This window comes from Pogona vitticeps, chromosome 7 (assembly GCF_051106095.1).
Source record: "Pogona vitticeps strain Pit_001003342236 chromosome 7, PviZW2.1, whole genome shotgun sequence".
Lineage (NCBI taxonomy): Eukaryota > Metazoa > Chordata > Lepidosauria > Squamata > Agamidae > Pogona > Pogona vitticeps.
In genome coordinates, this window is record NC_135789.1 from 1,636,513 (window position 1) to 1,659,938 (window position 23,426).

General features: G+C 49.0%; 1 protein-coding gene and 2 long non-coding RNA genes across 4 annotated transcripts in view; 2 read left to right on the top strand and 1 right to left on the bottom strand.

Annotated features, from left to right (window-relative positions):
* The window catches only part of CAPZB (capping actin protein of muscle Z-line subunit beta), a 41,331-nt gene extending 25,488 nt beyond the window's left edge, over positions 1–15,843 (bottom strand). The window contains exon 1 of one of the 2 annotated variants that reach the window (XM_072977495.2): positions 15,640–15,843. In XM_072977495.2, coding sequence (XP_072833596.1) covers positions 15,640–15,642 — 3 coding nt within the window. In that variant the 5' untranslated portion in view covers positions 15,643–15,843. The remainder of the gene's footprint in view (positions 1–15,639) is intronic. The other variant, XM_072977496.2, reaches the window with a different exon arrangement.
* On the top strand, positions 1,168–4,361 carry LOC110073313 (uncharacterized). Its single transcript, XR_013537979.1, has 2 exons — positions 1,168–2,139; positions 4,144–4,361. It is a non-coding gene; the product is annotated as an uncharacterized LOC110073313 (long non-coding RNA).
* Positions 15,844–16,019: 176 nt separating the features above from the next.
* Positions 16,020–22,803, top strand: LOC144583999 (uncharacterized). The gene is made up of 3 exons (XR_013537978.1): positions 16,020–16,473; positions 21,569–21,769; positions 22,399–22,803. It is a non-coding gene; the product is annotated as an uncharacterized LOC144583999 (long non-coding RNA).
* The last annotated feature ends 623 nt before the right edge of the window (positions 22,804–23,426 follow it).

Below are 23,426 nucleotides of genomic sequence, written 5' to 3' on the forward strand. Positions count from 1 at the left end.
TCTTATACGTCAGCCCCGGGGGTCAGGGTCTTCGCCTACAGGATCGTGGGAACGCAGGAGGAAACAGCTCATCCCAGCAGGACCAGATGGGATTATTTAATAGGAATGGAAAAGGGGTGTGTGTGGGGGGGGGAGAAGAGACACTCGGCCTCACTGGGGGCTTCCTCCAGCACTTTCCTATGACTCAGGTTTTGGATCAACACACCCGAAATGCGAGCCACCCTCAACCAAGATTTATGTTTCATCTATATGTGGCTAGATTCACAGGTGAGTAAACCTAAACCCTGTCCAAAATTTGCAGACATTTCTCTCTCTCTCTTGCTATTTATATGGCATATGATGCTTCAGCAGAGCTTACAGCCGGCCAGGCCACAAGTGTGATCTGGGAACCTAAACTCTTTTCACAAATCTGCTCCCCGAGGTGTGCCTAACAGGGAACACGAGGGATAAAGGATGAAGACAGGAAAACTTTTTAGTGCGCTCCTCATGCATGCACCCAGTTCGGCACATCCTTTTAGCCTACCATTTTATTCAGCTATTTGGGCTTTTTGCACAAAGCCGGCGTGGCAAAGCTTAGCAAATCGAGACTCCTCTTTCTAGCCCTCAGGGCAAGAAGGCTACCTACAGTGGTTGAGCCACGTCAAGGGAAGTGGCGTGTTAAGATTCAGGAGACAGAAAATTAGAACCAAGCACCCCTCCCTTGAGTATTAAAAAAAAAAACGGAGAAGCCGCCCAGCGAGACACTTCAGCTTCCCATCGTCCACACAGGCCCTGGAAATCAGATTGGCTTGGCTTCACGCTTTGGATTTGCTCCGTCTAGGAAGCAGGCTTGCCAAAATTACTAGCCGTCAGGACCACACGTATCCCAGCACAAAGGCTCAAGTCCTGAATGGGAAAACAAACCTTAAACGAAACCATTCTCTTCCAACTTCTGCGGAACTGGCCGGATGATTTTTGACCCTGGGTCACTTCGAGATAGGATTCTGACCTCTATCAAAAGCACTCCTTAGAACGTCTACCAACCCCTGTACCTCCTTTCGCCCTCTTCCAAGGAAATGTAACGGGACATACACCCGCGTGACCGGACAGCATGCCCCCCTCCCTCCCTCCCAGACAACTCTGCTGGGCCCAGAGGGAGGGACTGAGCAGCGGGGGGGGGGGGTGTGCATGCACATGACTGTTTTCTACTGGAAAAGCAACGGCTGGGCCCCAAATACCAAACCCAGTGTGTGTGTGTTGCTGACGAAGCCAAGATCTCCGTGGCTTCGGGACTTTTCGAGCGTGTGGCAGACTTCCATGGCGGGCCTCTTCGCCCCAGGAACACACCCTCCCCTGCAAAGGAGCAAGAGGCTTGAAAGGCACTTTTCTCATTAACAATTCCGGCCACGCAGGAGACTGGAAGGTAACCAGGAGCCCCAGCCAGAGGCCAACTCCCCCCCCCGAACCCTTCTCCCACCAAGATGACTCCCTTTGACAACCAGGCCTCTGCTCCCTGGCTGGGCCGCTGCCTCGCCCGGCTCTTTCCTTTTCTCTCTCTCTCTCTCTCTCTCTCTCTCTCTCGTTCCTCTCCCTGTCCCTGTATTCAGGAGCAGCAGGATCCTGAGTCATCTACCCCACGGTGCCACTTCAGGGCTTCCCTGATTGCTTCCTTTTGTCTGCGTGGAGCCTGCCCACCAACTCAGCAGGGTTTGGGGATTCTTGTACTATTGGGACGTGGGAGTACAAAACTCTGCCACTCAGAAACACTTCTGGGTTGGCCACCCCATCCGTGGCTAGTCAGCTCCGGGGGTATCCCGGGGATGAGAGAAGTGGGGAACTCTAAAAGCAAACGAACGAGTCAAAATCCTATTTTTGGTTTATACCAGGCTTGGGCCACCAGGGGGCACTGCTGATGCCACGCTGTCCAGCTACCAGCTTCTCACAACCCTTAGCCATGCTGGCTGGGGCAGATGGGAGCTGTAGTCCAATGGGACACCAGGAAGGCTGCCGTTTGTCCATCAACACATGGCATCCTCCAGAGAACCTCCCGTCACCGAAACCACGTGGAGAGGCAAAAGTTCCCAAATAGATGTCCAAATCCACAGGCTAAATCTGAGACATTCTGCCATCCCGACAAGGACGTCCCACTAAGTTAAGCAGGTCTGGATTTTATGCTAGGCATTCAATGAATGAGGCAATGAATGGGAGGGAGAAAGAGGAGGGGGGTGCCGTCCTTCCTGGCCGAGCCATTTCTGGGACCGTGTTTATTTTCAAGATCATAGAAGAAAGATGTCGGTTATTTGTACGGCTTGTCATTAACCATAACTGTGTAATTTGGCCGCTTTTATCTGGTGCCAGAGAGACTCACAGAGTACAGATCTGACCATAACAACCCATAAACCTACTACCCTGGCGTCAGGAGGAGGACGCAGTGCCATCAAATGGCTTGAAAAGGGGGGGGGGAGGCAGGAGAGAAAACTGCAGCTTCCCAAATGCACTGCACACACAGTCACCTCTTATTAGATTTAGGCTAATGATGCTTCTGCATTTCCCAAACCAGGTGCATCTCCCCAGGGCTTACAGAACACAAACCTCGGGATCCCCAACCATCACCCAGGACTTCCTGGCAAATAAAACCTGGCTCAGCATCAACAAGAGGGCACTCGCGTTGCTCTGATAACCGTAAAAGACTATGGTTTGTTCCAAAATCAGAATATTTGAGCTCTGGAAGACACTTTCCAAGCGAGAGCTCCAGAGCCAGTGTGGAGTTGTAATCAGAAGGCTGGACTGGGACACTTAAAAGATTTAGGTTCACGCCCTCATTAAAACCCACAGACCGACTCTGAGCCAGTGTCTCTCTGGACCTCGTCTACTTCACAGAGCAAGTGGGAGGCGAAGAGCGAGGGAGGGAGGAAAAAAAACACCCACAAGACTCCAAACTCATTTAGAAGGAGGGCTGGATGCCAATGGAGCGGACAAATAAATCGATAAGCAGAACTGCCTGAAGAGACAGACTGGCTCCAGTACCCTTAGACCACAGACTCAAAATACTATTGAGTTGGGAGGGAACACAAAGGTCATCTAGTCCAGCCACAGGTATGGCCGCCCTGACATACAGCTGCCCGGCCTCTCTTTGAAAAACCTTCAAAAAGGAAACCCAACCTCTTCTGGGGGGGGGGTATCCCATTTCTGAACAGCTCTGACCATGGGCATTTGGCTCCTAAGGTTTAGCCAGCTGGATCCATGCATTTGAGTGCGAACCTTCGGAAAGACAGAAAAGAAGCTTGGCCTTCTTTTAGAGGACAGGCCTTCAAACATGGGAGGCTGCCTATGCTATCTCACGGCTGGGATTTAGCTTTATGGACACGCACTCCACCTTTCATCCCTTCCTCTATTTTCCTGGTCTCTTGCCGAGGCTGTAAGCCTTTGAGAACAAGTAGCTGCCCCCCCCCCAAGTACCCCAAACACTGGTGGGGCTAAAGGTTTGCACTCATTTAATATGGCACCTTTCCCTGCCTGTGGCCTAGGCAGACATCCTGGCACAACCATGCCCTGTAAGAGACAAACCTGGCTTCAAAAGAGGATTCCCTGCTTCATAAAAGTGGCACCAGTAAGAAGACGTTGTTGTTGTTTAGTCATTAAGTCGTGTCCGACTCTTCATGACTCCATGGACCGGAGCACGCCAGGACCTCCTGTCTTCCACTGCCTCCCGGTGTTGGGTCAAAGAAGACATACCTAAAGGCTAATAGCTATGCACTTGTGTTTTCAACATTTCCTGTCAAGGCTGCCCACTGTAAGCAATTAGGCGTTGCCCCAAAACAGCATAACACCCAAAGCAAAAGCAGTTACCACTGTTGTTGTTGGTGGTTTTTTAAAATTCAATTCTCGTGTCCTTGGAACAGTCAAAAATGGGGATTTGGAGGGCAGAGGCAAAGGAAGAGAGGAAAAACCGAACGACCAAGGAATCGGGGGGAGATAAAAGGCAGAGGAGAGAAGACAGCTGCTCGGTTTGTTAGGGGAGATGTGCCTCAAAAGAATGAAAAGCGTTCAGTCGGCAGAAAGGAAGTTTAAAAAGCTGTGCTCAGAATACGGAATGCAAAACCACCAGGCATTTACATTCTGTAGCAACTTCAGGGTTTCTGTCTCTCTCTCTTTTTTTTTCAGAAGACAGGATATTTTAGCAGCCAGCGAGGAAGCAAGAAAGAAAGGAAGTAGGGGAAAACTTGCAAGCTGGTGCAGGGCATTCAAAATGCTCTGGGACAAGTGAACATGAACTGGCTGTCATTCTTCAGAACAAAAGGGAAGGCCCAGGGTCTGCCTTAATAAGAATCTTAGCTTCCATTACTAATAAAAATAAAATAAAAATTAAATTTAAAAAAAAATCAGCATAATCAAGTTTCTCTCTCTTAGGAAATGTCAAGATGAGAATCAAAGGAGGCAGGGGGCAGCCACCAAAATCTCTGCAGCCGGAAACAAAACAGAAGATTCTTGGCGTCTCTCGTGCCCGGATTTGCAAAAGAAAACCTGTGAGCTTTCCTGAGGGAAGCCAAGCAAATACACACCATAGAATAAGATGGAGCTCTCGGTGCCGTGGCCGGGCTGGGCATCATCTGTCAGTTATCATCATTCCTACCAAATAAATGGATCTCATCTTGCCTCAAATAAAGCCATCTCCCCCTGTAGCAGAAACTATCATTCTAAGAGCAGAAGAGGCAAGATTGTCCTTGTCTTGCCTTTTTAGGGTCAGCCCTAAATGTTGTTTTTTTTAAAAGGAAAGGAAAAGGAAACTCAGATTACATCAGGCATGGGGAGGTAGCTATAAAAGCCATTAACAATTAGTACAACATGGCAAAAAGTCTTTAGCAAGCTCCATAGCTCACTGGTGGCTTAAAATTTTAATCTCCCAACCCAGAGGGTCAACCTCACCATCGTATTCTAACATCTTTTGCTCTGTTTCATTTGGCCTTTACGAAAGAGCAAGTTATAATTACCTCCAGTAAACAAACAATCAGTCCAGAATTAACTATCATCTGGGTAACCAAAACTGCCTGGTTCGGCATTCCTCCAGCAGCCCATGCTATTAGGAAATATATATATATATTATTTCAAGGGAGGTTTTTTTCTGACAAGGCCTGAGCCCTGAAGATCAAAACAGCCTTCGCTCCATGATTTGCGGGACACCCCCTTTGACCGTTAAGCACTGACTCATCGGAATGGCTATGCCTCAAGGGAAATGCCCAGCAACAGGAGCGCCAGGCTCCTTGCTAGGAAAATGATAAAATATGGGACGCGACCCACCCTTTCCGCCTGTCTCGGGGCAGAGGAAGCTCATATTCTCCCCAGCTGGCTTTCCTGACACGGCTCTTGGCAGATTCATGATGATCGCCACCCGCATACAGCCAGAGATGTTACCCAGAGCTACTAGCCGGAATTAACTAACATTTCCCCCTTGGTGACTAGCCAATCTTCGTTTCTTTCTACTCTCCTCCTGTGTTCCCCATGAGTAAGAATCCTCCTTGGTCACAGTCCTCAACGGCCAGAAGAGATGAATCTACATTTCCTGTGAAATGATTTCCCAAACTCTGAGTTTCGGAGATGAGGGTTATTTTCGGTTGAGGGACAGCTCAGAAAAATATCTGCTTGCACTGAAACACTCTTTTTCGGCTACTGACATAAGCGGGGAGGGTGTGAGGAGCCTCCCTCCTTAACTTGGCCCTTCCCAGTTCTTTGCTAGGGCACGGGTCCCATACAGAGGGAGGCCCTCCCTGACCGGCCAAGAGGGCTCCTAACTAGCCCAGCGGAAGCTAAAGGGTGAGCATCTTTCACTTTGGGAGCATCTGGCGTGCCGCAAGTGGCCCTCCTCTTGTTAACAAACAAATCAAAGACACGGAAGGGACAGGAAGAAAAAAGGCAGAAACCTTCCTGGAAAACACGCTCATTCTTTGGGAAACGGCCAGGGCACTGATTGGAGCAGCTTCCCAAACCAAACAAAGGGTCTGAGGCTCACATTATAGCCCACGTTACAACCCTGAAGTCGTAGGAAAGATACAAAAGATCTCTGAATGAAAAACAAACGAACACCCAAATTAACAAGCCTGAATTTTATCCGGTTAAGTATCAGGAACTGCTCTTGGGCCAAAGGATGGACCTGCTCTCAGAGGAATCCTGGAGGGAGGTTTTATCTAATCAGTTGATCGGAATAAAGGAGTCTGATCTGATCTGGAGTTGGGGGGGGGGGGGCTCTGCACATCAGCCAGAGAAAAAGGATGCAGTCAAAAAACTTACTGGCACAGCTTCCTTTAAAGCCCTGACTGTTCACAACCTAAGACTTTAAGAGAGATCCCAAGATTTCAGAATGTGGAAACAGTACAATAACTGGGAATTCAGAGGACAAAGAAGGGGACGTAGGCATTTGGGTGAATCCCAAGAGGCCTGGACTTGGCTCCAGGGCCTACGGTTCCTGACCCTTGTATTACAGCCATTAGCAGATGGCATTATGGGGACACGGACCGGTGTGCGGAACACCATCAACAGGGGCGGGGGGGGAGGAAAAGTAAGGGAACAGGGGGCATGGAGGTGGGTGAAGGCAGAAACAGGGGAGGCTGGCCTATAAAGGGCTAGAAACGGAAGGCTAGTTTGTTGAAGAAACTGCCAGCTGAAAGCGGGCGCGGTGTCGGCACATCTTCTTCTCATGGCCAGCCGCACCCTGGCACTGCATCAGGAGATGAACTTCCTGGGTTTATTTGTTTTTTTTCTTTTTCACCCCTGGCCAAATCTCATTACTACGGCAAGGCTGCCCAGCTCCTGCAGTTCCATTTGCGTCTCTTGCTTCTCTCCACTTCCATTAAAGTCCCGGGGTTGAATTTCCGACGGCAGAAAGCGCAGAGAGGGGGGCCGCTCTGGAGGAGTGGAGCCCAAAGCGACAGAGACCCTGGATCCCCCAAATGACTTTCTATTCCTGGCAGGCACCAAGTGCAAAAAATAAGACTGGGAAAGGCAGGTAGAGGGAGATCGGTTTCAAACCCAGGAAGGCCACCGGCTTCTTTTTTTTTTAAGGAGAGCTGGGGGCACGCAGTGGGAGAGAAGCAGCAGGCACAGCTTAGCAATATGGGTGAGATTTTATTTGCAGTACCTATGCAAGTTACTCTCAGGCACTTTCTGAATGGCAAATGGGGAAGTAAAGGACATGGGTGTGGGTTGTAAAGAAGAAGGCACTGTTCAGGCAGTTCCCAAATGCTTCGACCCACAACATGAGGCGGGCAGAATTTAGACTGCAATCTCCTTCTGGCACATGCCCCAGCCACTGGCACTACCCGGTTGGTGAGAGTTCCCATTTCCAACGGGTTCGGCAACGGCACCACGCCACGCGCCCAGCTTGCTCCCAAATCCGGCATGTAAAATAAAGGTTCCGAGGGGGGAGGGATGTGAGGACTGATGGGCAGGTTCAATTCTTATACAAGAAAAAAAAGCTCCTTATTGGACCACACACACACACACACACACCGTCCCATAATTTCTTGGGCCATCCTCTGAGCCACTCAGGTTGCGTCTGTTGGCGTTCTGAGGATAAACGGAGCAGACACCTCAAGGCGCAAAAAAAGAGAGGCCCTATCCACTCATCGCTGTAGACAAATATCTACAACCAGCAACTCCTCCTTTAGGTCAAAGAGTTCGGCACCCACCCCTCGCGTGGGCTCAATTCCATCTCTAAGAAACTCATCGGATTTACTCCTCCTAAACATGGAGGTTCCATTTGGCCATGATAGCAGACGGACACCGATAAATTCCCCCTCCGTCGCCACAACTATGGAGCAAATGAGAAAGTGACTGTTCTGAACTACGGCTAAGAGAAACTGTTCTGAACTTATGGCTGTACTTGGCTGGGGGATTTGGTAGCCCCAAAATGCAACCCTTCCAAACTTCCAATCAGCAGCACGTAGCCTTGGCCAGACTCCGCCAGCCGGGATCAGCAGAGGCCCAGAAAGGACCGACTCACACTGGGGCACCAGAATCTCACCTCAACACAAAAGCAGCGACTCTCTTGGAGCCCAGACAGCAACTTCACCCAGGAGACTGGGCTGTTGTCCCCCCCACCACCATTCCACCTCCGCTTCCTTCCCTAAAGAAGACCATCTGGGTTCCTTCTCCTGACATTTAAGTGGAACGCCGCTAACCCACCGACTAGGACATTTCTGAGTTTCCCAACGGATCCTCCTCAGGGTGTACTGAATGAACCATATGTTACAGGGAAGGACAGAAGGGTGGCATCTGGCAGTAGCGCCATCCTGGGTGCGTCCTAGAGTCCGAAATCAGAAGCTCAGAGAGGAGTCAGGCCTGACGGGAGATCACCACAGATCTCCTGCAGGACAAGGAGGTGCGGGGGGGGGGGGGAGACCCAACACTGCCACCAGTCAGTGCTGACAAGATAGATCTAAATGGATCGACGGTCCTCTGTGCCACCAGGAAGCCCCCTTGAAACAGAGAGCCATGGTCAGTGGGTCGGGCAGTCCAGGTCGTTGTCCCCACTGACCCATGGCTCTCGCTGGGTGACCGCAAGCCAGGGCCACTCCCACTCTATTCTGCCTTGCAGGGCTCCTCTGAGAGGAGAAGAGGAAGGGTCTTGATCCCTCAGGAGGAAAGGAGCACGTGAACACGGAGAGATGTGCTTGCTCAGCCTTTCCCCCTCTCGGACGAGGCCACGGATGGGAGAACGGGTCACCACCTAGGTGCTCGGCTGCCCTTCCCATCAGAACTGGCCAATGGAGGAAGACGCCGGGAACTGTGACCCAAAAGCATCTGGAAGGCCACCCTTTGCCCACCCCAGCTCAGATGCGCCGCCCTGAACTTCTGGAGAACCAAGCTACTCATTCCACCTCAAGAGGAAATGCACCGCTCTTTGGAACCACTCTGGAACTTTATTTATTTATTTTATATATTAGATTTGTATCCCGCCCATCTAGACTACGTCTACTTTCAGGATGTACCCGCTTATTCTCAAGAATAAAACCAAGCCTGGAGGTTTGGAACTCCTCATCGCTGACCTACACGGCTCATCCTGTGGACTACAGCCAGGATGCCTAATGGTGGGGACAGGCTTAAAACGGTGTTATGGCCTGTTATACAGAAAGACACCAAAGGTCCTTGCTTTAAACCCCAGGGGAGTGCTACGACAAGACAAACTACAGATTTTTCAAGCACCGCTCGTGTGGAAAGAGCAAAGCAGACTAACGAGGAAGATACAAGGGCGTGGGGACCATGGGATAAAAGCTCCTCGACACAGCAAGAAGTTCGGAAAGCGTCGTAAAAATGGAAGGTGTAATGGCTGGGATGGGCAATTCCAGACGGTCTGCAACCTATGTTAACAACCTGGGTGTGGGGAGGCATGGACCACATATTGAGAAAACTCATGTCTAAAAGGTCCAGTTGTGCTTCGGAAAAGGTAGGCTTTTTTTCGGCGCTAAAAGGCGCAGGAGGAGCGTTGATCTATTTTAAAATATCGATCACAGTAAATATATGCTAGCCATTACTGAAATAGCCTTTTCACTTAACACTGAACCTCAGAGTGGAACTAAAAGCGAGAGCCCAGAGGGCTGAAATTTGCCCAGCCCTGTACTAAGAGAGCCAGTATAGAACAGGAGACTGAGTGTCAAACTAGGGCTCCGGGGACCTGGGTTCAAATCCCCACTCAGCCATGGCAAGGCCACTATGTGAGCACTGGTAAAAATCAACCACTACTGTACCTGGGAAACCTTGTGAGGGTTATCCTAATTCAGAATCCCCTGGACAGGACATAACACACCTGGTGGGGAACTGTGGATGTGACAGGTAATGAATTACATTTCACAGCTACTGTATATAGGACTGTTGTCAGTTTTTAAGCAGGGGTGAAAGGGTCAGGGTGTCCCCCACTGCATGACCGTTTAGCAGCTGACAGTGCCTCCTCTAGCCTAGGAGTACCTACTGAGCTTGTGACAGAGATAAGATATGAACTGGCTGCTTCCTGATTCATAACCTGATCTCTCGGCCACGGTGCTCCCTCCATTCTCTCTGCGGCTCAAAGGACCCCTAACAAAGAGGCACCCACAACCAACCAACGGAAGTAAGTTTTCATTCAATACCGACAGCTTTCCCCAGAAGGTGGAAAGGCTTGGACACTGGTGGTCTATTCTTAGTCCTGAAACCTGTACCTTCTTTTAAAGAGGGCTGCTACAGGCTGGCTGCTGGGTGGCAGGTGGGCAAGCCAACCCGAGGGGCATCGACACATTTTCTCCCCGGCCTGATTCTGCTTTAAGAGCATAATGGGCGGGCGACTCTCTGGCTTAATTGGCACCCACGAGTAAAAGTTGTTCACTTTGAACGCTGGACAAGCTTCCCCAGTGGGAAGTGGCTGGCAGACCACCCCCAAGCCCAGACAGCAGCTGCGTCTACTGCTCTTTGAATCCCAACCTAGTGTTTAGACGTGCCACCCACCTCCTGCAAAACTTGGTTTCTCTTCCCAGAATTTAATTTCTTCTCCTAACAATTTTGGAAGAGACAGACATGCCTCAATAAAGCCTGAACTCTGAGGCCTACTTACCAATTACTTTTGCCAACCAGACACGAGAGTGGCACTCATCTCCTACCCAACCGCCTTGCGGTTTTTCAGGGCTTGACAGAGGTCTATTGTACCATTCATAGCATTAGTCTCTAGGCCACCACACACACACACAACCGGACAGAAGGGAGGTAAGAATCTGCTAGTAGGTTTCTGGTAAGGTACAACAGATCTCCAAGGGTTCCTGATGGCCACGAGGAGCAAAAACTAAGACACTCTCTCATTTTACCTTAAATAGAGGGACTCTTAACGAAGAAAGCTTTGGAAAGGCTGGAAGAGGGAGATGCCAAGTGTGGGTTGATGTGCAAAACAACGGTAAAATCATTCCTGGCGCTAAAAAAAGAAAACACTGTCTTTTGAGCAAATTATCCTAAAGATGGCTTTCAAGGCATCTATAATACATACAGAGGCAAATGAACAAACCACTCTGATCGGTATATCATAATAAATCCAGCTCTGGCTGCACTTTCTGAGCCTCTGCATCTGACAAGAGTGGAACCAGGGTCCTTTTTTTTTTGGCTTCTTTCCAAGAGACTGACACAGGCCAACACAAACACTCCCCACTGGATCCAAGGAAGGATGTGGTGTCCTCTTTCAAACAGCCGGCCAGATGTTCTTGAGAAGCCCAGAAAAAGGAGATCATGCTGCTGTGGTGGCCGGTTTCTCCTTAACCTCTAGGAATCCAGGACTGAATGGGTGTAAAGCCCAAAAGGTTCACAGGGGCCACGTCACTGCCCTCAGGACCAGCCAGGAGTCACAACTGCCCCCCCAATGGACAAAAAATGACATTCAAATTGCTTGAAATCTGCTTCATTTTTTGTGGATTTGGGAGAGGGGATCAGAGGGCCCCAGTACTCCACATTTTATGGTACTAAAATCATTATCCTCCGCAAATGATTCTCATAGTAGAAAATGATATTATGGGGTATTTTAAACTCCCTTCAATCTCCTCTCTTGTTCATCTCAAGCCATATCACTGGTGTTCTCTAATTAGATATCTCCTTTATTCATATCGGTAGTACTAAATAAAGATCCACACCCCAAGTAGGTCCACTCTTCGTTTACGCTGTTATTAGACAGTATGCAAGAGAGCAATGCCAGGACATGAACCCTGAAGCCTTCCAACAGTCCTCAAGCACCAAAAATTTGAGGAAGAATCCCACCCTAGGAATGTTTACCTTGCACCTGCTTAGTCACCAGTCTGGCACTAAGCATGGTCAGTCATCTCCCAAGCTTGCAACCCATGGTGTAGTGGAGCTTGGGTTCACAGGATCAAAATGCCAGCACTTCCCAATGAGCAGGGCTTCCCACCTGCCCGCCTTTTCTTGTCCACCCGGAGCATCGATCTTCGCAGTAGCAGGAAAGGCAACAGATTTCCCCCAGGACCAATACAATATAAATTATATGAGGCATAGCTGGGCATTGAATGGGTGACTAAGCTTTACCAGAAGACCCTGCTCCTGGGGCAGATGGAAACTGGTAGACCTGATCTTTCAAAAGGCTTGTCTTTTTTGGTTCTGCCACAGGCCAGGGCCAGGGAGGCCCTTATTATGAGCCCCTGTACTCTGAAATTTATCACAAGACTACCTGTCTGACCCTCCTCACCTCAGCCACCCCACTGGTTTGCCCTCTGGCATCTGGCAAAGTGAGTACAGTCCACAAAGATTCACACTAGAATAAGCACACACATCCTGAAGGGGCCACAGGACAGTGGGTTGTTCTGCACCAACAGAACGACACAGTCCGAGTCCTTCCAAAACACTTTTGATTGCTGCACCTCCTGTTTGAAGGGAGGTTTTGGTTTGTTGTTATTTTTGCCTGATGGGGCGGTGCTTCTAAGCTGGTTCTCTGCAACCTTTATAAACACTGCCAAACAGTATTCGGATGGAAACATTTTAAAAGTAAATAAACGTGGCAGAACAGGCGCATGCTCCTAAGGAGGAACTGACGACTCAAGTCAGCCGTGGCAATTTGGCACTGTCGCTTCCTTGAAACTCTCCACTTTAAAACTCCTGCTTGGCCACGGCCCCTCACCTCCTCTAAAAGGAGCCATTTCTATGGGGTAGTACAGTATCTAGCCCTCTAAAAATAGCCCAGCGCTACTTTATACTGTATGCTTAGGTTTTACGGCTTGGTAATGAATACCGTATTACTGCTACTAGAGAGGTGCACCAAACCAGACGCATGTCTTATCTGAGATTTTGCATGCTTGAATACAGTAGGTTTGAAAGTAAGTGAGTAAAATCACAACCCACCAATTTGTACTAGAGAACAAGCACGCTGGAGGACATGGTGGAAAAAGAAAAAAGGTGATATTTCATTTGCAATATGGTGTGTCATCTCCTAAGCTTTTGATGAAGCTATAAACCTTCCTAACCACTCAAGGGTCTTTACTCACTTTGAAGTGGAACTAAGCAACCTTTCTTTTGCACATAAACTAGAAGTTAAATACAGCATCTGAAGTAAGCCCTTTTACAAAAATTTAATGAGAAGGCTTGGAAGGGAAAATTAAGATGGGGACACCTGTAACAAACACATTCACACAGGCAACATCAGACTCCACATTCGGGACTGGATCTAAACTTGCAAGTTACGAAACACTGCAGTGGCTTTTTCCAATACACCTTCAATGTAAGCCAACAAAGACATAAAGGTGCAAGACTTTTTTCAGCCTTGGAGGCAGAAATAATTTTCATCAAGCGTTCTAGTCAAAACAGACCTGATCCCAGGTAGATAAACCAATGCCAGCCAATCTGGTTCCTCTTCCTGCCATCTCTAATGAAGCAACGGCCTGACCTCAGGGAATTCAGCAGACAGAACATCTACTGGACAAACAGAAGTTTCCAATGGAAACCCTGGGGGTCCCCCCCCCCCGTTTTAACGATTTCAAAGAGCAGGCCTGGATAAGACTCTCAAACTGAGAGATCTTGAAAATAACTGGTAGCCAGAAAAGGCAAACAGGCAGATCAACAGTACTCCCTTGGCAGGAGACCACATCCTAGACAGGGGAGGAAACAGCAGCTTAAGCCAAAGTCCTCTCACATTCCCTGCAAAGGTAGCCATGCCCGGAAGAGAATTTCCTCAGGGTAAACATTTGCTGGCTCAATATGGGTGGCAGGAGAGACCAGCCACTGGGACTCATAGGCACCTGCAGGTATGTGAGCAGTTTTCTACCCCAATCTACACCGAAGATCCCCATTTTCTTTGCTTCTACCACCACCTCTCAGCCTGCAAGCCACATAATGTCAGAGGAACCCCTGATGGTGCGTCCTAGTACAGGGTCTTTCCACCACCTTATATGTCACAGCAAGAACCTCAAACCACAAGACAAACATAACTGCACAAGAGCCCCACCTTTATGACTCATTGAGGATATGCCCCATGCTGTCGTCTCCTACCTACACCCTTTCAACTGACTCCAACGGATACCAACCTCCGTTTTCCAAACACTACAATTCTCATCTCTTTGCTCCCACTCACTTCACAGCTAAGGCAACTGGAAGATGTCTTCTCAAAGCAACACACACCCTCCATCTCTCTGTCTCTCTCGCACACCATCACAGAAATGCCAGCCACATCCAAGACTCAAGAGAATTGGGTTGAAATGTCTACTCAGCCATTAAATCCACCAAAGGGCCACGGGCCAGTCCCAGTCCCTCACAAGGCTTGTTATGAGGACAAAATGAAGAGGAGAAAAGATACTTGCTTCCACACTGTGCCTTGAACTCCCTGACGGAAAAGCAGTATATAAATATGATTAAATAACTAGATTATCAGCGAAAGCTGCTGTTGCAGCCACCCTCATCTCTCCCCATCACACTTCATTCAGCAAAGCAGACACTCGCCTCCTCACGTCTCCCTTGTGTTTACTCCAAAACACTCCTCACCAAACTCAATGAAGCCCCCTCTGCCCGACCCAACCCAACCCAACCCTCCTCCTAGACAAGCAGGAGACCAAAGGAAGAGAAGATGGACAGCGAGCTTCCTCCAGGGCCTTTCCACCCGCTGGAGTCTCCTTGGTCTTTCCTCCCTTCCCTCAATCACAGCCCCTTCCACTAGGGAGACCTTCCCTGACTACCATGCCTCATCTAGACCTGCTCAGGTATGAATGAGGCATTGGGGGTGGGGGGCTTGTCCCGAGGAGTGCTGCCATGGGTGGGTTGCATCCCCTTTCACATGGAAGTGGTCCTTCCCTTCCAATCTTCCTCCAGCAATTGGGCAACCAAACCAGTACAGTAAATGGGGATTGGTTGGGGGGAGGGGGAAATCTCCTGACAAAAACACTCCCTTCATCAATCTTGCCTTGGCAAGTTCAGCCATTGGTGGGGGGGGGGGGGGGAGAGAGGAACCAAAGGCAAAAACAAAGAAATGAGGGAAGGAGTCTCCATGAGAAGCCCTTCCTTTTCCCCCAGATTCCCGCCCCCCTGGGAGGGCAGAGGGACGAAACCATAAAGGGGTGCAGCCCCTGAGAGAAAATGTAGGTGGGCTGGCTCCTCTATACCGCCCCGCCGCCCTTAAAGCCCCTCTCGAGGCGGTCTGCAATTTAAGTATGCAGGCTACCAGGGGCTCCCCCAGCGAGAGGGGCACCCCATCTACCCTTTCCCCCCCAATCCATACCAAAGCAACCTCTTCCCCCACAACGAAGAACGGTGGGGGCCTTCCCAGAGAGAACCATCCCACGCACCCCCCTCTCTCCCCCCCCAACACGTTCAGCAAGGGAAGGAGGCCCCAAAAGCCAGAGGGAGCCTCTTCGCGTGCGCCCCCGAGACACAAATCGAAGGAGGGGGGGAAGAGGGAGTCCTATCTCCCAGGACGATTCCCTCCTCCCCAAACTCTCCGCCCCCCCAACTTTAGCAACGAGAAGGGGGGGACGAGGCCCAAAAAGTGGGGAGCCTCCTGAGAGGATAGAAGGGGAGGGGGAGGACCTCCCTCTCCTTCTTCTACCCCCTCGCCCTCCCTTTCCCCCCCCCACAGCCCCACCTGGCCCCTCCCCCCCTCCTCCCAGGCCCTGACAGGAAATGCGTCTCCCTTTCCCCCCTCCTACCCCCCCAACCTCCGCCGCTCACCATGGTGTCTCTGCGGGGCCGGGGGCTCTCGGCAGCGGCTCTCCCTCCCTCCCTCGCTGGCTGGCTCCCTCAGCCCGTCGTCCGTCCGGCCTCTGCGAGTTTCCTGAGCCAGGCCGCGGCCTTGCTTCCTTGCCTCCTCCTCCTCCTCGGCCGCCGCCACCTCCGCCTCCCTCCGCCTCCTTCTTCTTTTTTTTTTCTCCCTCCTCGCTTCCTCCTCCTCCTCCTCCCCGGCCGCCACTTCCGCCGTTGCCTAGCGCTTGCACATCCGGGTTAAGCGGCGCGCGCCGGGCCAGCTGAGGCCACGCCCCTCGCCCTCAGTCTTTTCCCCCCTCCCTTCCGCCTCGGCGCCCAAGCGGCGGCCAATCAGGAGGCGGCTCGCGGGCCATCGCCAAGTATGGAGCGGGGAGGCGACCCGGGCGGGAGAGGCCATTCGCGCGCAAGCGGCGGGGGGGGGAGGGTGAGACAAGAGGAAGGAGGAGAGGAGGGAAGAGGAGTCCGAAGAGACCATTTCCACAGAAAGGGGTGGACGTGACAGAGCTGCCAGACTCGAGAACGCAAGGAAAGCAAGACAGGGGAAGAAGCGACGGGTGGGGCAAACCATCGCGCGGAAGAGGGGCGGGGAGGAATAGGGAGGGAGGAACCAACTGGTAAGTTTTAGGGGGAATTCGTTCAAAAAGGGGATCGCCACTACTGTGCACACACATATACCTATATGCATCTATACGGATATCTATGTATCATTTCATATATTAATTAGAGTTATATCTTGCCTTCCCTCCAGGTGGCGTACACCTCTCTCTCCTCCCTACTTTATCCTCACAACAACCCCTCCAGGTAGGCACTGTCACTGGACAATTGGGTACAATATTTGGAATAATTGTCTGCATCCATTAGAAATATAAAACGCAAATCGAAATAAAAATTATACAGAACTTATACATATGAAAACTGTTCCGGCAGTGAAATCATTTGCTCTTCTGAGCAAACCATATAAGTCTCTTTTTACACTGGTTTCCAAACCGGCAAGATTGCCAGCGTTCCAGCCCCTCTCGGCTGCTATGCTGCCCTCCAACGACAACCCTGCTGGGTGGACCCCCACGCACAAGTAAGTGCTTTCATGGACTGCTGGACAGTGACACCTTTTGCCCCTGTCCATTTTCTGCACGTCAGGCAATGCGAGACTGGGATCTCCTTGATCCAGGAATCCCCCACGGGGGGAACTTTTTCCAAGAGGCTGTGAAAGAAACAATCCGATCCATTGGCAGTAGAGATGGGACATTCACATACGAAGGTCCCCTCTCTCTTTGGCAGCCCTAAATAACATCCCAGGTCTGTGTACCATCTGCTCTAGTTCCGGTTTGAATGCAGCCCCTTTCCTCTTTCTCGTTTCCTGGTTATTAAAGAATGGATTTCATTTATTTTGCTGCATCAGCTGTTGCCACTCCAGGAGCTGACAGCATCTCCGACTGCGGGGACTGTTAGAGGAACTGTGCATGTCCCCAGGGAAACATTTTCAGTTTTTCCATAGCCGTCACATCAAACGCAGCAAGTGTCAGAATGAGGTCAGAACCACTTTGATCTCGCAGTGATGTGTGTTTCTCTCCCCTCCTGTTCCACTGCTGGCAGCAGAAGATGCTCTCTGGCCTTCCGGTGTTAGCAAAATGCCCATCGCTCTGAGAGAGTGATGAGGTTTCCTTCCTTCCGCTTTGCCAGCCATTTGCAGAAGTGGGCTGTCGTCCCGGAAACCTGATGCCATTTAAAAACCGTTAGCCTTTATTGTTGCGATGTGCCACCAAGTCGCTTCCAGCTTATGGCGACCCTATGAACGAGTGGCCTTCAGAATGTCCTGCCTGCTCAACCCTTGAAGACTCAGGCCTGTGGCTTCCTTTAGGGAGCCAGTCCATCTCATCTTGGGTCTTCCTCTTTTCCTGTTGCCTTCAACTTTTCCTACCATTATTGTCTTTTCTAGAGAATCCTGCCTTCTCAGGAGGTGCCCAAAGTAGGACAGTCTCAATTTTGACATTTTTTGCCTCCAGAGAGAGAGAGTTCAGGCTCGATTTTGATCAAGGATCCCCTTGTTTGTTCCTGGCAGTCTAGGGTTTCTGCAAATCTCTTCTCCAGCACCACCTGACTCTTTCGGATCCCATAATATTCTCTGCGACACCAGACAGACATGGGGGTGGGACCGCAATATAGGCAAGCAGCTAAAGGACTGGAAAACGTTTGACCTGCTGGACATTTTTCATTTCACCTCCCACATGGCAAATGCAAGGAATGATGGGACTTGTAGTTTAAAAAGAATACAAATTTGACAGGCCCAAAGCGTCCTTGATCTCCAGCCAAAGCCCGCACTCCCCACCTTCAGAGATTTTCCTTGAGTTATAAGATACAGGCTACCCATGTCTCTCATCTTGTCCGTTTTTTTCCTTCCCTCTTATTCTCTTCCTAACATCCCCTGCAATAAGCACTCCGGCCCATGCAGCTGGTCTTCATTTCAAATCATGTTCTTTTGAACGCTGAAGCGTTTCTTGGCTGGCGAACCTAAGGCAAATATTTTTTGGGGGGGAGCAAAGGCAGCCCAAAAGCAGCTGTTTGATCCATCTTTATACCCTTAAGAGCACACGCAGACTCTCCCGACCCCACCGCGCTGGTCTCTGTGCCGTGAAAGGAAACATCCTTGTCTTGAACTTAGGATGTGAGCAAAGGAAGAGTTATGGAAAGGGGGGCATGGCGGGACTCACAAATTCTAAACATACAAACATCCCCACCTTGGCCGGGGGGGGGGGAGAGGGAATGACAGAGTCAAAGCTTCTTGCAAACAAAAGCCCAACTGATCCTGTTTTACGCCCCCCCACCTCAGTTCATGGAAAGCTTAAGGTGTGTGTGTGTGTGTCAAGGTGAGAAGGAGAATGTGTAGCCTTCCAAATGGTTGCAAGACTACAATTCCCATCAGCCTGAACCAGCTTAATCAGTATCCTTGTGAAGAGAGGTCAGGCTAAGGAATATTAAGTAGCTCATGGTCATTTATTGTATGTCACACCTCAAGGCAAAATTATACATTGTAGACTACACGGCACTAAAAGATGAAATTCCTTAGATACAAAAGCATCTGATAATCCCGGCAGAAGCCTTTGATACCTCCCAGAGTATGCATGGAAGCTCACTTTGTGATTTGCCAGGAGGACTGGCCATTGAGCACAGGCTTCCTCTAAAACTATGATTGCTCCATCGTGGAGGTCTGCTTGAATGACGTCTCTAGAAGAGCCACTGGTTTGACCTTCTAGTGGTATTCTTTAGTACAGTTTGATGCTCAAATCAAACTGACTGTCATGTGAATTACCCTCAGTGATTCGTGCAAGAGAAGCAGGGGGATCTACGGAGCAAATGGGCAAAAGCAACAGGGCATCCCTCCATAAAAACAGCCACATTTCACTGTATATGTAAACCAGGCCAAACATCTGTTCAGAAGGAGGCACACCTCGTTGGCTTTTCTCGTGCAGTTAAAGAGAAAAGATGCCTCTGGAGAAACACACACACACTATGGATAAACACAGCACAAAAGCTCTTTGGAAAGCCACATCCATGTGCATTTAATAACCTTTTCTGATTGCATAGCTAATCTTAAAAGGTCTGCATGTGCTTTCCTTATGCGCTGTAACAAAGCAACAAAACCAAGCAAAGCAAAACCAGAACCCATACACATCCTCATACTGTTCTCCTTATGAGCGCTGGGAAGCACCCCTTCCCACGGAGCCAGTCCCTTTTTTTACTGTTACTATATCTTCGGGTCTTGAAATGCCTTTGAAACACTCACTCTCAAATATACTAGGTTTTACCTATTACACCTACGATGACATTACATACTTGTAACTACTTATTTCAGCCTCTGATCACAACACTTAAAGGAATGACGTTACTTGTAACTAGTTACTTTGGCCTCTGGTCCACGAAGAAGTTGTTTTGTGAGTCTCCCAGGGAAACTCCAGAGGTTGCAGCATAAGAGGGTTTCTCTCTCTCTCTCTCTCTCTCTCTCTGGCAACATCACACCTTTGCAGCTGAGAGAGACATACAGACATTTCTCTGTGGACAGAAAGCAAAACCAAACCTTAAAAACACATTTCCTCAAATGTGACCATTAAAAAATTACTAGCTGTGCATAGGGTTGTATAATTAGCTGGAATCGTAGCCTGTGGTGGAATTGCAGGAGCTGCCTTGTGAGTTCAGTGCAACCTGAAAGACAGGTAACAATACCTTTTAAGTAAGTAAACACTCCCTCCTATGGTAGCTACGTGCCCTCAGAGACAACAAAACTCAGTCTAAAGGCTGGACAGAGGACAAAATGTCCTTCATTTGAAGGGCTTCCCAGGCCAAGTCATGTTTAAATGTTTTGGGGTAGGGGGCATAAAAAATTTGAGGTTCATAAATGAAGGAAGACGAGGGGTTCTTGAAGCTGCCCATTATCCACAGTGAGGATTACCTTGAGGACAAACTGAGAAGCCTCCTGGTTCTATTCATCCCACTTGAGTGAGAGACACTCCAATTCTGTTTAAATCCCCCCTTTAAAAAAAAAACTTTCAAATTTTGCATCTGTATCTATAAATATTGAAGCTGAAGCTGTCATACTTTGGACACATCGGAGAAGGTGGGATTCTTTGGAAAAGACCCTTGTGCTAGGAAAGGAGGAAGGGGGCAGGAAAAGAGGGAGGCCAAACATGAGATGCACTGAGTCCCTAAAGGAAGCCATGGAGTTGAGTTTTCAAGACATGAGGAGGGCAGATGAGGAGAATGTGTTTGGGAGATCATTCGTTCATACTGTCACCATAAGCCGGAGGTGACTTGACAACTCATACATGCAACAACTTATAAATGAATAAATGGAGTTGTATGCAAATGGATTTCACTCTCCTTTTTGATGATGTAGATCTGTCCTTCTTGCTTACGAATCGGGCCAACCTTTAACTGGTGCTTTGTTCTTTTGCTCAGTTATCCAGGAATACAGTTTCCTGAAACTTTCCCACCATCAGGCCATGGACCTTCCCTTCTTCTTATTTATTTATCAGGCGCACATTATGAAAAGTGCTCGTAAAACTCAGTAATGCAACGGGAGGATTTGGAAATCGCGTCATCCGATAATAAATATCCACAATTGCAAAGGGATGGCTTTAATTGCCGGCGTGTCTCTATGGCAACTGAACAAAACTCTGACCTTTGTATACATTTTGTTCCTCCATCAACTTTTTCCCAGGAGGTGGGAAATGAATTCAAGGTTGTTAATGGAAAACGTCTTCCAGGCTGCTTTTTTTTGATTTGCCCGGCGACTCCCAGATTAAAAAGAAGCAGACGGACTTCATAGGGGGAAAAAAGAGAAGAAAGTAAAGTGATGCTAGATCTTGGAAACATTTGGGTTGAGTATTTTCTATATCTTTTCAAGGGAAATTTACATGCTGAGGAATCTTAACTCATGACTACAAAAGCCCAGGAAGAGAAATCTAAAATAATGAGATCCATCTTGAAGAATGGAATTAAGGAGACGAGGCCGAGGCTGTAACAATGCTTGTAAAGGTTACTTTTGGGGGTGGGGGTCTTAACTCTCAGAACTGCCCAGATGGCAAGGCCACCCTGCTCCAAAAAGTGTCATGGGAATTCTAGCTAAATTAAACAGGCCTTTTCAAAGAACCTTACATTGTATAAATCCACAGGTCAGCCCTTTTTTTGATATGGATCTTGCATCCCTACCTAATCCACCATAAAGATGAAGATGTTAAAAACAGATCTTGCAAAGATGTGTCTAAGTAGTTTCACAAGTAAATCCCATGCAATGTGTTCAGATGTCACAACAAGTCACAGTTTGTATAAGCTATGATTTGTTGTTTAAACCACAGGTATGCCTGCCATACAAACCATGTTTGGTCTGCTCCGTTTCTGACAGGTTTTTCTCCTGCCCACTTTGCCTGAGCTTGTTCCAGTCTGGGTTGCTGGAAGAACAAAATGCCAGTGGTAAACCACAGTTACAGGTTTCGAAATCACAGCAAGCCACAGTGAAACAAGCCAGAGTTCATGAGCCAAGAAGAAACCAGGAACTCAGACAGTGGATTCTGATCAGGCAACCAACCATAGCATGTGAGCAGAGGTGAGTCTGGGCATCACACTTCAACAAATCATGCCATGGCTTATCAAAACTTGTACAATGCTTCTGTTACCCTGTCCAGCAAGATTTTTCTCCTCCATAAATGCTGATTTTGTATCTCAGCACGGCGTAAAAGGGACTGAATTGTATTGCCACTTCCAGGGCTGGTTTTATATTACTCAGATTCAAAAGGTTGGTTTGTATAAATGTTATCAGCAATCAGTTCCTTCATAAGCGGTTTTCGGGTTCCTGTCCAAAGTTGGAAACAAATATGGGCAGAATTGTTTTTCCAGTTATAACATCCAACCCCCTGTAAACAAAGACGAGTCCAGTGTATACTCCATTTTATATCTGTTAAGATTCATGGCCGACGGAAATATCCCTCTTTATTTAAGATGACGTTTATACCACCTTGCTTAACTTTGCAGCAAGGAGAATAGCAGGGACGCCTGTACCCAAGCTGTATTTTGAAATTGTCTGGATCAGCCTTTGCCAGGGCCCCAGATTGAGAGGAAGAGCATGGAGGTATTGCTCCAGAAAATGGGGAAAGAAAGAGCTTGGCCATTTGGCTTGATGAATATGGGTTTTTGTTGCGTTTGACTCTTGGTATCTTTACTTCTGCAAATGTACAGAGCTGTTGTTCTCGACTCGATGGAGCAGATCAAGGAGCCATGGCAGAAAGCTCAATCGTTTCCATCTTGCCCATCTTTGAAGAATTCCCAAGCTTCAACAGCAGGATCACGTCCCCGAATCCAAAGTTGTGGAGCAAACACAGGCGGCCAGGCATTTTGGCCGCCTTGAAACAGCAGCCACACTTCCGTGGGACGGCCGCGTCCTCAGGAGGTGGGAAAACTGTCCCCCTCCCCAAAATGCGGAGAGCTTGCCGAAGGTGCCCGGTTGCACGGCCGAAAGTAAGGATTCCAGGATGCACCGAAGATTGCGTGGAGAGAATTTCGGGAACCCTCACTCCAAACCAAATAGACTTGCAAAACTCTGTCAAAGGACTAAAGGGTTTGAAATAAAAAGCGTCAAGGATGGTTGAGCCCCTTGAGTCCAGGACCGGCCAACCGGTCCCCAGTTTCCAGTCCTCTTCCGGGCTCATATTGTGCAGATTCGTCACTCCGCCTTAATCTCCCCTCTCTCTTCTTTGGAAATGGTCTGCTTAAAAACAACCACCACGAAGAACTATACTGTATATTTGAACACAGCGGATCTCTGGCTGTGGCCATGAATCGAACTGAGGCTGACAAGGTGCGACGGCTAGTAGGGCTATCAATGCCTTTAGCATCAGCCCTCTGAGGCCACCGCGGCTCTTTATGTCCTGGTCACGGAAGCTGCTTTAACTGGTGCATCGTGCGCTTCTTGTGCACCATCATCATTAATTGATTGATTGAGTACGTAGGAAAATGAGGCTTCGGATTCGGCAGGTACATTGCACCGCCTCTCTTATGCACCACGCTGGAAAGCTCAGTGGTTGAGGCCTCCGGTTGTGGAGCCCGAGGCTGAGAGTTCGAATTCTCCACTGGACCTCCTTGGCAGGGGCTGGACTGGATGATCCACAGGGTCCCTTCCAGCCCTGCCCTTCTAAGATTTTATCATTATTGTTGCTGATTGATTCATTGCAAATAGAAAAGGGAACCTCTGATTACTGCAAATGCTC